This window comes from Porites lutea, chromosome 7, assembly GCF_958299795.1.
Source record: "Porites lutea chromosome 7, jaPorLute2.1, whole genome shotgun sequence".
In the NCBI taxonomy this organism is placed as follows: Eukaryota; Metazoa; Cnidaria; class Anthozoa; order Scleractinia; family Poritidae; genus Porites; species Porites lutea.
In genome coordinates this window covers 26110483-26124512 of record NC_133207.1, presented here as the reverse complement: position 1 = coordinate 26124512, position 14030 = coordinate 26110483, and the positions used below count along the sequence as shown (strand labels likewise).

The 14030-nt window shown below is 40.0% G+C and overlaps 1 protein-coding gene and 1 long non-coding RNA gene across 2 annotated transcripts; both read right to left on the bottom strand.

Annotated features, from left to right (window-relative positions):
- Positions 1 to 3580: 3580 nt before the first annotated feature.
- Positions 3581 to 9939, bottom strand: LOC140944689 (uncharacterized). Its single transcript, XM_073393808.1, has 2 exons — positions 9805 to 9939; positions 3581 to 4208 (listed from the first exon to the last, which is right to left on the bottom strand). Exons 1-2 carry the CDS (start codon positions 9934 to 9936, stop codon positions 3906 to 3908), a joined length of 435 nt encoding a protein of 144 aa, XP_073249909.1. The 5' UTR covers positions 9937 to 9939; the 3' UTR covers positions 3581 to 3905.
- Positions 6098 to 9803, bottom strand: LOC140944151 (uncharacterized). Its single transcript, XR_012166672.1, has 3 exons — positions 9636 to 9803; positions 8348 to 8437; positions 6098 to 6119 (listed from the first exon to the last, which is right to left on the bottom strand). It is a non-coding gene; the product is annotated as an uncharacterized lncRNA (long non-coding RNA).
- Positions 9940 to 14030: the final 4091 nt, after the last annotated feature.

The window sequence follows — 14030 nt, the reverse complement described above, 5'->3', positions numbered from 1 at the left end:
AAGGAAGTAAGAAACAGACCATTTTTAAAACAGCCGCTCGCGTTCCCCACCATACCCCAGTCATTTGTTATGTTTTATTTCACGATGCTGGGTTTTATTTTTGGAATCGATTACCAGACTACTTTGCAAGTGCAAGAGAAGCGTATAAGTCGCTTGCTTGTCGAAATTTATGTACAATTACGTTGTTATTGTTGTGTCCGGATACTGGGCCAGCTGTCCGGATACTGGGCAACATAGGAGCTCAGCAAAAATTTCAATTTCGCGATGGAAACAAAGTCAAAAAAGTTAAACTGTCTTTCGTCATATTAAGGACTAGATAGATTTTCTCTGGGCCAAATTTCAGAGCTCTTGCGATTAACAAAGGAAAGTTATTGCAATCTTAAACTGAAGTGTCCGGATACTGGGCAACATACTGTAATTATTTTCGACCACGCTGAAAACCGCTCGTCGACGCTCGTGTGGGAGACTCGAGGAGACTGTTGTCTGAAGTCTTTGAAAGAAAAGCAGATTATTTTATGCTCACAACATCTTCCGAAAAAAACTTTAGCTTAATTGCATCAAGAAAAGAAAAAAAATACAAGAAATACTGTGAAAATCACGTTTTCATGTGGAAACTATAACATTTTTACGTTTTTATCGTGCTGCTTGCCTGAGACGCGGACCAAGGACCAGATTCGCGGACCAAGGACCATCGATAACGGTCGCCTTTTTGCGAATTCCAAGCAAAATATTTATGTCTGGAACTTGAAACTTCAGGATTATCGACAGGAACATAAAAGCTATCTTCAGGGAGTATTTCAGCTCGTTACGTGAAGATTCGGGTAAGATATTCAAGTTAATGACTTTTACACGCGGACCAAGGACCACATACTGTATGGCCAGCCGAAATATTGTTATATAAAAAACAATACACGTTGTTTTAAATCAGCTTTGCAGTAGTCTTTGGACTTCTCGTTCTCTTTTGTAGCGATCGAACGTGTACAACTAGCAGGATCTTCGTCCACGGTTTTTGCCGTAATCCTTGTCAGTTTTCAACGGCCCTATTGAGTGGCTTATTTTTGGAGGGGCTTATCTATGGAGGGAAATTAGCGTTTCAAAATCGATTGGGCTAGCATTACAGTTAGAAGGAAATTTACCGTTTTTGCTTTGTTTCACTTTGTATTTGAGGGCAATTTCCAAGTACAAGACCCCGGGGGCTTATATTTGGAGGGGCGTATACATGGAGGGGCTTTCGGAATTTTACGGTACCTTAAATCTATTTTACTATTTTTCCTTTCTTTTTTATGCAACACCATCTAATGTAAATGGTACTGCGAAATAAACTATAAAATAAAAAATAAATAAAATTATTGTTGTTGTTGAGTGTTTTCACATGACGTCACGGTGGCCATATTGGTGTCCCAAAACAATAAAACGGCCACCATGTTGGAGCCCAAACCAATCCTGTGGGAGTTAAACTCTTTTCTTATGCAAACGCCTTCTTTTGTCCCAATAAATTTGCAAAGATGCTGGCCACGTGAGTGAAAACACTCTATTGCCTTACATGCGATATTCATGCAAATGTGAATATTCTACCACTCAAAGTAATCAAATACAAATCCCAAAAAGATTTACTACCATTGTTTTTTCTGTGAATGCCAATATGGGTAAGAGGATACCCTGCGAGCATAGGCCCTTCGATCTTCCTAGATAAGTCGGGAAAGAGGAAGCGACCCGTTACTTCCTCTTCCGACTTATCTAAGAAGATCGAAGGGCCTATGCTTGCAAGGTAGTAAGAGGGAAGCAAATAGCCAGCTGAATTGAACCTTAACAGGTTATGCTGCTTTGCAAAGTTTCGAAATTATACAGACGCCTTGCATGCTCGTGGTAGATGGAAACAAACGGTAAAATGTAGGTTGAGTTTGATCGTCCGGATAAACGTAGTCCTGAATAGGACTGTTGTTGATGACAGTGACTGACGCAGGGGCGGATCTAGGGGGAGGGTGCAGGGGGTGCGCACCCCCCCCCCCCCGAGATGACCTGTGGTTTTTTAATACAACCGGTATTCTGCAAAAAAAAAAAACTATGTGGTTTATTGGTGTTGAAGTAGAGCAAGAGACGAGTGCACCCCCTCCAAAAAAAAATCCTGGATCCGCCCCTGTGACGTTTCGACAACCTGTACGGTAGTCATCTTCAGACTCAAAGTGAGTTGTATCAAGTCAGTTGATGGTATTATGCTCTGGTTATTGATCTGATTGGTCAATTACGTCGCGATGTTAATGGTCGTCTGTCAATTAAGCCGTGATGTTATTGGCTATGACTTGCTATGAAGACTCGTAATCAGTCAGTTGGTGCGTTTCGATCCGTCTATTGTCACAGTTAAACAGTCGTCTATTGTTAGTCAAATTGTCAGTTCTCCAGTCGTTTTTCTCGTAGTTAGTTTTGCTTGATCTCGTCAATAAGTCGTTTGTACGGCGCTGGTAACTGTTGGCTACCATTCAGTGGCGTTTGTTCTAAGTTAGTAAACCAGCTTTCTAAAGTAAGACGTTGATAGTAGTCTCTAGAATACGTTATACATGTCGCAGAGTCTCAGTCAATTTGATGTTTCGTCTTTAAATGGTGCTCAGCAATCTGATTGTTGACGTCACCATTCCTCGTCGCTCGTTTGTGTTCGGAGGACAGACAGGGAGCAGTATACAAGATCAAATGCTGCGACCGCCAGGCTTCTTACATTGGTGAAACCGGCAGAAATCTAAGCACGCGACTGACCGAACTAAAACCGTTATAACCGTTATAACCGTTATAAAACTGCAATTTATTAAAGAGTGTCTAGTGTCGAATGACTTACATACTAACACTGAAGGAAAATTCTTTCAACAACCGCTTTAGCACGAACAGAGTTAGTTCAGGGATGATATTCACTCCAATCAAATTTCTAGTTGCATTTTGTCAGAAGATGGAACTACTCGAGAAGGCACGCGGGAAAACAACAAAAATGACGTTAAATCGACAATCTTGTCCCCAGGGGCGCCTGGCTTTATTCTCAAATCACTTGACCAAATAAAGCGAGCGCTCTGGGAATGAGAATGCTGCAGAGAACTTGTGCCCACGCAAAGTGAGGAAACCGGCGCCACGACAGCCTGCCGGCTCAATTTTCGTAAGTGTGTGACCTCTAAAATGAGACGCTCTACAGACGTTTTCATCCTCCGTCTTGGACGGATTTAATTCTTCAGACGAATTAAATTCATTTTATACGTCGCAGAATCGTCGATTTTTATTACATCGGAAGCATTGATTGAACGATTGCGCTATAATTAAAAACCGCTCATGATACAGCCACTAAAATTAGACGGAATGGTGTATTAATCATTTGTGATAGTTAGGCAAACCGTTTGATTGACACAATGATGAAAATTGATGTTATTATGAAGTATTTATTGGCAGAACCCCAATTCCCCTCAAAGTAGCCATAAAGCGAAAAATGATTATTAACAAATAGTAGTAAAGTGTCTGATATCAACAAGAAGTTGGCTGACACATTATTTGTCTTAACCTTTTAAGCCCTAAGAGTGATGAGCGTCAAATATCTCCTTAATTGTAATATCACTGCTTTATAAAACAGAGTGGTCATGAGAATTAAGGAAATGATCAACCAAGACGAATCTAATTGATACTTCAACAAATTCTCCCCACTACTTCTTTTGAAAACGTATAGGGATAACAAATGAGAATTTGAATTTTGATGTTATGGTTTAAAGGGTCAAACAATAGCAGTGATGTCGTGATGACGTCATTAAAGAAGGAACTGGAAGCATTCGCCGTCTTTGATCCGTCGTTTTAAATTACGTAAATGTATTCCACTTTATAAAAACCTTAAAAATCGAGGTAATCGTGATCAAAAATTTGATCTGTGTATAAAAGGATGCTTAAGTTATGAAACTTTCAGAGCAAAGAACTTTGTTGAGGATCAGTCCTGTGACCATGCTTGCCATTTGTGAAATCTTTCCCGCTAAATTGCATATGTTGTAGTTCAATTTCATGGTGCTTGGTTGAAGGTTTATTGTCCCAGTTTGTTTTGGGGAATATTTTTCAAATATCGTACGACTTGACTTATTGCTTTGTGGAAGTTTTCTTTTTGTGCAGTGTCCATAACACGAAGGTCCAGCCCGGGGGTGGGGGTGCGCCCCCCGGTCTAGCCGGTCGAATAAACAACCGTCCTTAACTTTCCACTGTGAAGTGGGCCAATGACTCAGCTAGTTCCAGGCTTGTTTCCTGATATTTTCTGTGTAGGTAAATGGGTGGATATGTTATTGATAAGGTTAATATAACTCGAAAAACGTTAAACAAGCATGTGCAGTGTATCTATATGGCTTAATACAACAAGGCTTCTGTCATATCAAAAACTATTTTTAAAAAAAAAACAACAATCACATTGCTGACAGTACTAAGGCCAGTGCGAGGATTTGAGTAGCCCAACAGCGAGTATGCATAAAAAACAATAGTAAATCCAAGTCGGGACTTTTAGCAAAATACAGTTTCTGAGATTTGATTGTATCTTATCTTTCTCCTCAGGTACCGTTGGTGTAGGTCGGTGTTGCTGAGTTTGAATTTTTACCTGGACGTCAAGAGTAAGATTTATACCATTATTCTTACCTAAAACCGTGAGGAATTTAGTTGACTTTGATAATTACTTCTGGGCTAAGTATGGGCGGACAAAATAATTGTTTAATTGTCTCATAGGCAGCTTATAGGGACCAGTCATAAATTAGAGGGAAGTCAGATGGTGAAAATATGGAGAGCGCCTCTATTTTCATGTCAACGCAGAAAAGAAGGTTTCATGCAAAGTTTTTAGGGTTAGGGAGTATAAATGAAATCGATCTTCTCAGGCTTAGAATGATGTCAACCTTCTGTAAATAATACTAAACACTTATTGAATCTGATGAAGGTAGACGAGAAAAATGTTTTAACAGTCCATGATGTAACTTCTGGGTCCTTCTTTTCACATATACCCAAGACCTCTCCTAAGTTGCGTATAAACAACAACAACAAACATAAAAGGATAAGTACGGCATTGTCAAAAGAGAATAAAAACGTTATATCTTGTGACCAACTACAATAACTTAACAATTAGTTTCTGCAGTGATGTAAATATGTGAAACAACTTGACATTAACATTGTTTTCTAAAGTCGAGTCCTGAACTGGATTTTAAGACACACTCAGTCACTCTCATAGCTAGCACTTTTGCCTTAGTTCCTCTCTTCCAAAAATCTTGTCACAAGGCCAAGTCGTTTGTCGGAATTTTCCACTAACAGGGCGTTTTGTTCCGTTCTTTACGCTTTCATTGGAGGGCTTGTCATTTCTGTCTACAAAATTCACTTATAAAAGTGTTTTCTGTATTAGATTTTCTTAGTTATGTTTACCTCTATTTAGGAGATGTTCTTTAAAGTCTTTTATTCCCTCTTAAATCATTAAACAAGTGTTTGAAGAGTTAGTTCTCCAAAGTCTTAAGGTCTCTTCTTATACAAACCCCTAAGGAGTTCACTCCCGATGGGTGACATGAGGAAAACTCGGCGTATATATATTGAAAAGTTTCAGTGAGTTTGAAATACAAGCGCAAATCCAGAGGGGAGGCATGACGATTTATGGAAACTAGTTTAAAGGGTCAACATTTTTTCTGCACCTGAAGCAACAGCCCTGCCCCTACTCTAATTTATGACCGGTCTCTTAGCAACTCCTTTGCCGAGACGATGGTACGTTGCACTACTCGAAATCGGTATCCAATACAGACTGCTTCTTAGTTTGTGCTTTTCCCGTTTGTAACGATGTCTTCGACTGGGATCGAGATGGTAGCAAAGTGGCTTAGGCCGTTAACTTTTTTTAAAACTATAGCAGTTTAAACAGCGTGAAGCTAGTGCCGGCAATTGAGAGCTTGGTGGGCTTTTTGAAAAGAAGGCTTTTGGGCCTCGAATTGAAAAAAAAAAAGATTAAGATGTTTTGCTCTCCTTATAACTCCATGTATACAGATTGACTATGTCGGTCATCATAATGTTTATTACTGGCTGAGCTCACCTCTTTTTTCCTGCGTTTCTGCCCAATCTTTGGCGTCCGGCATTTTCCGTAATTTTAGGGGAAGTTGAACCTTCAAATTAAACGAAAAAATTAAGGGGGTCAGTTCCGGGAAGTCCGCTCTTGCCTCACCTATCGAGCTTTATTTCGCGACGTGGCTTGTAATTTCGGTTACCATACCGCGTGACAGCAATGGCAGTTGAATTGCATTGTAATAACTGATTACATTGCATCAATTTACAAAGCCTTTTCTAGATGTAGAGGTGGGGAAGGAATGCAGTTGGTACCTCTTTAAACTTTAATCTTTAATCTTTAATCAAGGTAATTGCCAATAGCGTGTATGCTAATCCGGCAATAGAGCGGCCAGCGGTCGCTCAAATACATGGTATGAAATTTCAATGAAACATTTACATGGTATTGAATTACATGGTATGAAAATAAACGATGTGATTAAGTTAATATGTTAAAGTAGTGGACACTCTTGGGATAAATTCTGAGAAAGATGCCGAACTAACAACATCAACTGATAACGCGTTCCACGCAGGGATTAATCTCACATAGAAAGAGTGTTTGTAAGCGTCGCCTGAAGAGGATGGTAGCCTGATCTTAAAGTCGTGACTCGCCCTTGTATGGCCATACGCAGGCACAGAGGTAGGGTCATAGGGAAGGGAGATGTTGACTTGACCTCTATGAATCTCATAGAACATGCCGAGATCGCATATCCTGCGCCTTGACTGCAGTGAAGGCCAGTTCAAATCAGTAAGTATAGATGAAACGCTACAATAGCGGCTGTAATCGCTGTTAACAAAACGTGCTGCGCGGCGTTGAACGGATTCGATACAGTCAATCCCTTTATTTGTATGCGGAGACCAAGCAACCGTGGCGTATTCAACAATCGGACGCACTAAGGATAGATATGCGCGTGCCTTAACCGATCGATCGCACGATGGGAGATTCCTTTGAAGGATCCTCAAGACTATCATAGCCTTCTTTTTAGACGCCGAAATACTTTTGGTGGAAAGCACCGTCGAGCTGCGCATTACAAAGGGAGTAACTAAACTGGGAAGGAGAATTCTTCAAGGTGACGGACATAACAAAACATTTTGTAGGAGCAAATTTCATCTGCCATGTGTAGGCCCACTTCTCTAGTTGATCGAGGCCTCGCTGGAGGGCGAAATGGTCCCTTACGGAATTAATCGGGCAGTAAAGAACACAGTCGTCGGCGAAGAGTTTAATACCAGGTGTGGTGTTGGTAGGTAGATCATTAATAAACATATCAAAAAGAGAATGGGACCCAATATGGTTCCCTGAGGTATCCCGGAAACTACAGACTACAGGTACCTGAAAATAGGTGTTTGCAAGACGTAAGAAAAACATGAGGAATGATGAAAACTGTTGTAAAGACGAGACCAACGTTAAAGAATACATAAAAAAATGTTACATTTAAGTAAAACTTATCAAGACTTTACCTAGCTATAGAGTGTTTTCACTCACGTGGCCAGCATCTATGCAAATTTATTGGAACAAAAAAAAGCGTTTGCATAAGACAAGAGTTCAGCTCCCAGAGGACTGGTTTAGGACATCAACATGGCCGCCGTTTCATTGTTTTGGGACACCCATTGTTGGTTTTCACATAACGTCACTAAAAGTCAAACTACAAAACTATCGATCCTACTGAGATTTTACTTTCATGGTGTATTAGAGCACCTGAAAACTAATTTTCGCTTCAAAAGGGTTCTTGGTTTTGTAATAGAAAACACTTGAATTCTCTAAGCTTTTGCGTGACGCAGCATTTACATGACGGCCGAGAGAGCTGTCATTTAGGTTAAAAAAAGTGGCTTTTTTCGAGGAATTTTGCTATCTAAACAGTTCATGTATTAGAAAAATTATTACTTTAATGTTCATGAGTTCCTCTAGGAGTAAATTCACGCTTTTGTAGCAAAATTCGGTAACAGATGTTTCTGTTGGTTTCCGTCCGCCATGTTGGAGCTCATCCGGATGAGCTCTGGCATGGCGTCTCCATACAAAGCTCTATAAATTTGGGTAAAACATTTCCTCGGATATCTCGTATACAAATTATTCTTTCGACCCAAATCTTGGCGTGGGTCTTTGTTTACTTACCTCCTTCCATTTCCCAGATTCTGGAGTTTATCTGTCGAATGGTTTTGATTTTTATTTTGACCTATTTTGAATGGCGTGACACTGAAAACCAGCAATATGGCCGCCGTGACGTCATGTGAAAACACTCTATAGCATTATTAGAGCCGAATATGGCGGCAACAAATACTCACAACGTTTTACCTTTCGCAGCCCAGTGAACCGTAGTTGGTGATTCGTTTTTCATCTCAAAATTATAATACATCATCAAGGAAAAAATTCCTTCCTCAAGATCTTCAGGAAAAAGGAACAGGAGAAATTTAATTCGTATTCATTTCAGTTTATAAAAAAAGGGGAAAATTTTACTGCAAAACAGTCCGTATTTTTTTTTTCGTATTCAAGTGCGCGCGAGCAGTCAAACGAAAGGTCTAGAACGAGGCTGAAAACAGAGAGCGAGACTGGGGAGAGACGCTAGAAATACGCCACGCTTTACCGATTTCTTTACTGATTTTGAGAAAAAAACCCGACTGTTTTGCAGTCTAGGGTAAAATATTACAGTGTGACGACTTCAACCGGGGCCACCTAAGAACTTTCATTTCGATTGGTTAGTTTTGATCCAAAAATTTTCGCGGTTTAGAAAGGTGTGTCGTATACACTTAGAGACTAGTCATAAAGTACAGGTGGGGGTAGGCTGGAAAAATAATGGGGGTGGGTCATTGTTTTCATGTATGCAAAAAGGGGTTGAATTCACAATGATCTGCAAAGATCAGCAAAGCAAAGCAGGCAAAGCTGAGTTATGCACTCACATGCAAGTCACTGCAGACCCTGGCGCGGTCACCCCCCGCAAGTCTGCCTGCCTGGGGCTCTGACGCTAAACCGCTAGTGATGTCTTGAGGTTATCCTTGTCTAAGTTACAATATTTAACCACATTAAAATGCCCTTTAACGAAATACATGAGACCCTAACAGTTAACTTTACACCTTCAATTGGTTCACAGATTGGTTCACAGGACGCTTTGATGATAAAGACCTGATACCTCGCTTCGAGGTCTTGTTTCTAGGAACACTATCTCCTGGCTCAGTTAGCTTAAGTCCATCTCCTGAGTCAAATTCTGAAAGAAGGCTTTGTCTTCCCTTTGTAAGCTTGATCTTCTGAACTTTTAAACAGCTATTTAGACTTGTCTTCGCACCAATTGAATTCAGAAAATAATGGTCCAGCTTTGTCCACTATATTTAGGCTTTAATACTGTCTCCTGTTCAGCCTGTTGTCTATTGCAACAGATGGCAAGGATGGACATGGATTGAAATTTTAAAAAAGTAAGGCCAACATTATGAAAAGTTAAGTTTATCAATAAAAGTAAATTACCAACTTAATATCTCGAACTAACCAATATTCCGTCTCAATGACTCAGAAACCCAGGATCAAAAAGAGAAATTTCGTGGGTTAAAATTATCAAAAGATGACCGAGGAGAATATGTCCCCGCTTGTTTACCTGACACCTTTTCGTCCTCATCCGAAGAGCGGCTGTCTTCTCCAGATTTTTTGAACAGCTGTTCCCTCTCTTTATCCAGTTCTTCTACCCATTTATCAAATGTCTGTTTCGCAGCAAATTTTACGCGACAATCATCATGCGGCCCAAGTGCAAGACATCGTTTTTCATCATCCGACCAATGCCAGTGGCTTGCAGCCTTTAGCTCCGCCTGGAAATTAAAGTCTTCTGGGGCTTCTGGATAGTTGTCGTTCAAGTAGACATTTATGGCGTGCACCAGCATACTAAAGTTTATGAGTGACATTCCTCCTTGGGATTTAAAGGGTTTTGGTTTAACCCAGGTTAAAGACCTCAATTCATCTATAATTTTGGGATAAATGAGTTCTCTTTTCTCTTCTCCTCTAGATCGTGTGGATCTCTTTGCGCCCTGTGATTATAAAGCACAGAAGGAAATTTGTATACTATATATCGAAGTTTCATTTTTCATACCCAAAAAGGCTACACCGTATTAAGACAAGGAGAAGGTTCCAATCAAGAGAGCCGATAAAGGTCCTTCTTCCTCTCTTGGTTCCAATCCTCGTCTTTTCCGGACTTTAAGTCCAAATTCCTGGTCATGGGTTTTTTTCTACGACTGGAAAGAGGAATTAGCCTTTAATGCTATAAAGCAAACGAAGCAATTTCGTTCTTATATTTTATCAGAACAGCGCCAACGAACTAAAATTAAAGTGTATGTCCACTACAAGGTAAAACTAATGCAATCTTTAGGAACGAGAAAAGCAATGAGATGTTGACTTTTATGACCCTCTTCAGTTTGTAAGAGCGAAAAACTTCAACTAAACATTTTATAAAAACACACGTCGAATTTGTATGAAAGGAGTGAATCCCCGCCTCACGGCCACCTCGGTAATACGGTAACCTCGTTAATACAGCCACTTTTTTTGGCGGCCTGGCAAAACGACCATATATTTTCTTTTGTTAAAAAACGTCGTTAATACGGTTACCCCCTGTTAATACGGCCAACTTTTTTGGGCCCATTGGTGACTGTATTACCGGGGTTCCACCGCAGTAAATCAGTCATGAGAACTATGTGAACTCTTTTGTCAAGAGAGTATTATACTTTATACAGGTGCGAAATTTTAAAGGTGAATTAAGATATAGGTATGGATGTTTTTTTTTAGATATATTTGTATGTAATTAAGTCTTTTTTTAGATTTCAGGATCTTAGCAGTGATAAAATCTAAAAATGGCAGTGACTTCGACCAACCGTTGAAACGTGAGAAAAAAGATCACGTTTTCTGAAACTTTTATCTACAAAGGCATAAAAGATACCACATGCCAGTCGATGCCTGGTAAATACATGTGAGGAAGTTAAAGCCACTGGGAAAAAAAACCTCCTCGCCTGACTCAGTGTTAGCTCCATTAGCCGCTTTTTCTTTAGAGAACGTCATGGATACTTTGTATTTAACTGAACTTAACCTAGTAAATTTTCAACTACCTCTTTCAGTTGAATCACACAAACTCCCCGAAACTTCGGATGATCTTCAACGATTAAATTATCTGAGTTAGTAATGTCAGTCTGCCATAGACAAACATCTGGATTTGTTCCTGTGGTTCGTCGTCTTTCTCGGTAGTCGTCTTGGTGAAGCGGATAGTACAAATTCCGATTCGTGACTAGCCATACTGGAAATAAGATAAAAATATTAATACCTCCTTATCGTCATCCTTTGGAGTTTTTTTACACTGTTAGTGCCCATCACTGTGCGTGGCAGGAGTTTCAAGGAACAGGTGAAGGAAGAGGGGAGATAAAGTCGTCAAAGCCGCTTGAGAAATATCGGGCTAAGGGAAGCCGTTAAGTAGAGGTGCGCCGCCGAGGCCTTTATATACCCTGACCCTGTATAAGACAAAAATTCGGCTCATTTAGCTCCCCTGTTTAAGAAAATAGACCTTATGTTATGACCCAACTTATTTAGTTTTTAGACAAACATCATGGGATAAGATTTTTTGGAAAAAGTACTGTTTCCATAAAATAATGCAGACCACTTACCGCCTACCTTTACACTCTTTGAAAAGTCCTCGGTCCAAAAAGATATCCTGTTCAAGAAGCTAAATAGTGAAATTGTACCCCCTGTTTTTAAAAGACTCAAGACTGACCTAGAAATCCATACCCTGTTCAGCGGCACATGCCCATTTAGGCCAAATAAGGGAGTGCCCCCCCCCCCCCCCCCCAACTCCTCAATCGCGTTGTTCCGCGCCTTTACACCTGGCAATAGCCATGCGTAACTTCTTATGCAGACTGGCCCTGGAATTAAAAGACCGCAAAGAACAGTCTGGTCTGCCGTGTATTTTATTTTTATTTTTTTGTTGAAAATGAATCAGTTTTTTTTTCTTGGTGTTACATAACGTGCCTTATATGCATTGTGTGCATATGTAGGCACACGACTGAGTGAACAATAATAGAAGTTGAGAAGGGCTTCGTCGACGGCAGAACTGCAGTACCGTACGCTGTGTTTTCACGATCATTCTTATCCACACTTTTTCATCGCTGTGATAAAAACAACGACGAAAGCCAACCAAAACCCCTTACGTATACCTGGGAAATAAAGAAGAAGCGTGTGTGTGCTTGGACGGACTATGATACTAAGAGTAGCAAATCTAACATAAAGACGCGAATACAAGAATGGAAAGCGCAGCACGTTGAACCTGCACCATATACGTTTTGTCACTTAAGACTAATCATAAAAAATGAGAGAGAAAAAACAGAATTGTTATTTTTAGCGAATCACCTTTCGTGAAATAAACTCGAAAGGACTAGGAACAGGCAGGAAATTTAAGTTTAAAGTTTAATTCAGGTTGTAGGTATGGATGTAGTTCATAGATATAATGACAAAACTTCATTAAAGTAGATCGCCTCTTACAAAATACTGACTTACCATCATCTGTGTTTACGCTGTCGACAAATGTTGGACCCTTTTTTGATCCAGCCCGGTAAACAAGTCTGTCATTTCTATCAGATGACTCCGCGTAGCTGTAACTCGAAGCCCGCAGCTTTTTTACACTCATGACTTTAAGAAAACATGTTTTTCGCAATTAGTTATATTTAACAAACACCTCAGTGTCGGTGACTAGTGGTGGGTATTTACCTCGCCGCCTCGCGGCTCGGTATCGTCAACACCACTAGCCACCGACACTGAGGTGAATAATTTTTTTAGTATATACTAAAACAGTGAGATAATTGAGCACAAAAATGATGATTTTTAACTCGTTTACTGTTGCCAACGATTACAATTTTGGCGCGCGATGACCGAACGGCCACGGTCGTCGTTTTTTCTTGCCAACAAATAAAACTTTTTAAGGCATTTGTTTAGCTCTTGCAGGGAAATGTTAACTTTGAGACCTTGGAAACACGTTGCAATTAATTTTTAACCGGATCAAGAGCATCTTGGAATATTAAACTTTCATCTTGGATTAAAACGTTCGAACTTTATCGAACTTTGTAACCTTGGGTAGAGCAAGCGGATGTTTTGTCTTGTTTTGTTCCATTAACCTAAAACTGCAATGATTATTTCTCTTTGAAAAAGTTACCTGTGGCAACTTACTACCAAGAATACGGCGTATTTTTGGTTAAACTATTATGTTCTCCATTACTTGTTTCCGTGAACATTCCAATTTAAGTTACACAGGTAAACCTTGTTTTGATGCAAAATAACTTCTTTTTCTTATCCAAATCGTGCTACGAAAATAACTACATGGCGACAGATCAAACCAAGATCAACTTCATCCTTGCGACCACTGACAACTATAAATTCAGTCATAAGCACATTAAACTAACCCATACAGGTAACCTGCTCAAGGTCAGTGTAAAACGCAGACTGCAGACTGCGGACCAGGGGTTAAATGCAGACGGAGTGTAAAATACAGACTACAGACTGAGAGTAAAACGCAGGCTGGGTGCAAACTGCAGAATGAAGACGGTAAACATTTGAAACATTTGAGCTCCTTCTTCTCCAAACAGGTGAGATAGCTGGCTAGTATCAGTTAAAGACCTCGCTTTCTAGTCGAAGGACATTGCACATTCGCCAGAAGTTTCAATGAACATCCGATACAGCTTAAGTCTGCGTACCTTGATTTGCAATACTTTCATAGAAGGTCATTCAAATTTCCTGCAGAACATCTTTCTTTGTTGTTGGAATGATTTACTCCCACAATTCTTCCTGTACAGTATTTTGGGTCAGCAGCTTTTATTTAAGCATAAACATCGTGGTGTTGTACCAATTCACGGTCACGTGAATCGAAAACTTCGTGTCTAAAGTTGAAGCATGAGGTCTCTCGGACGGAAAAAAAGGTTCAAGATTGCGATTATGCTTTCGGGTCGTCGACGACGTTCCAGAGAAGAAAGGA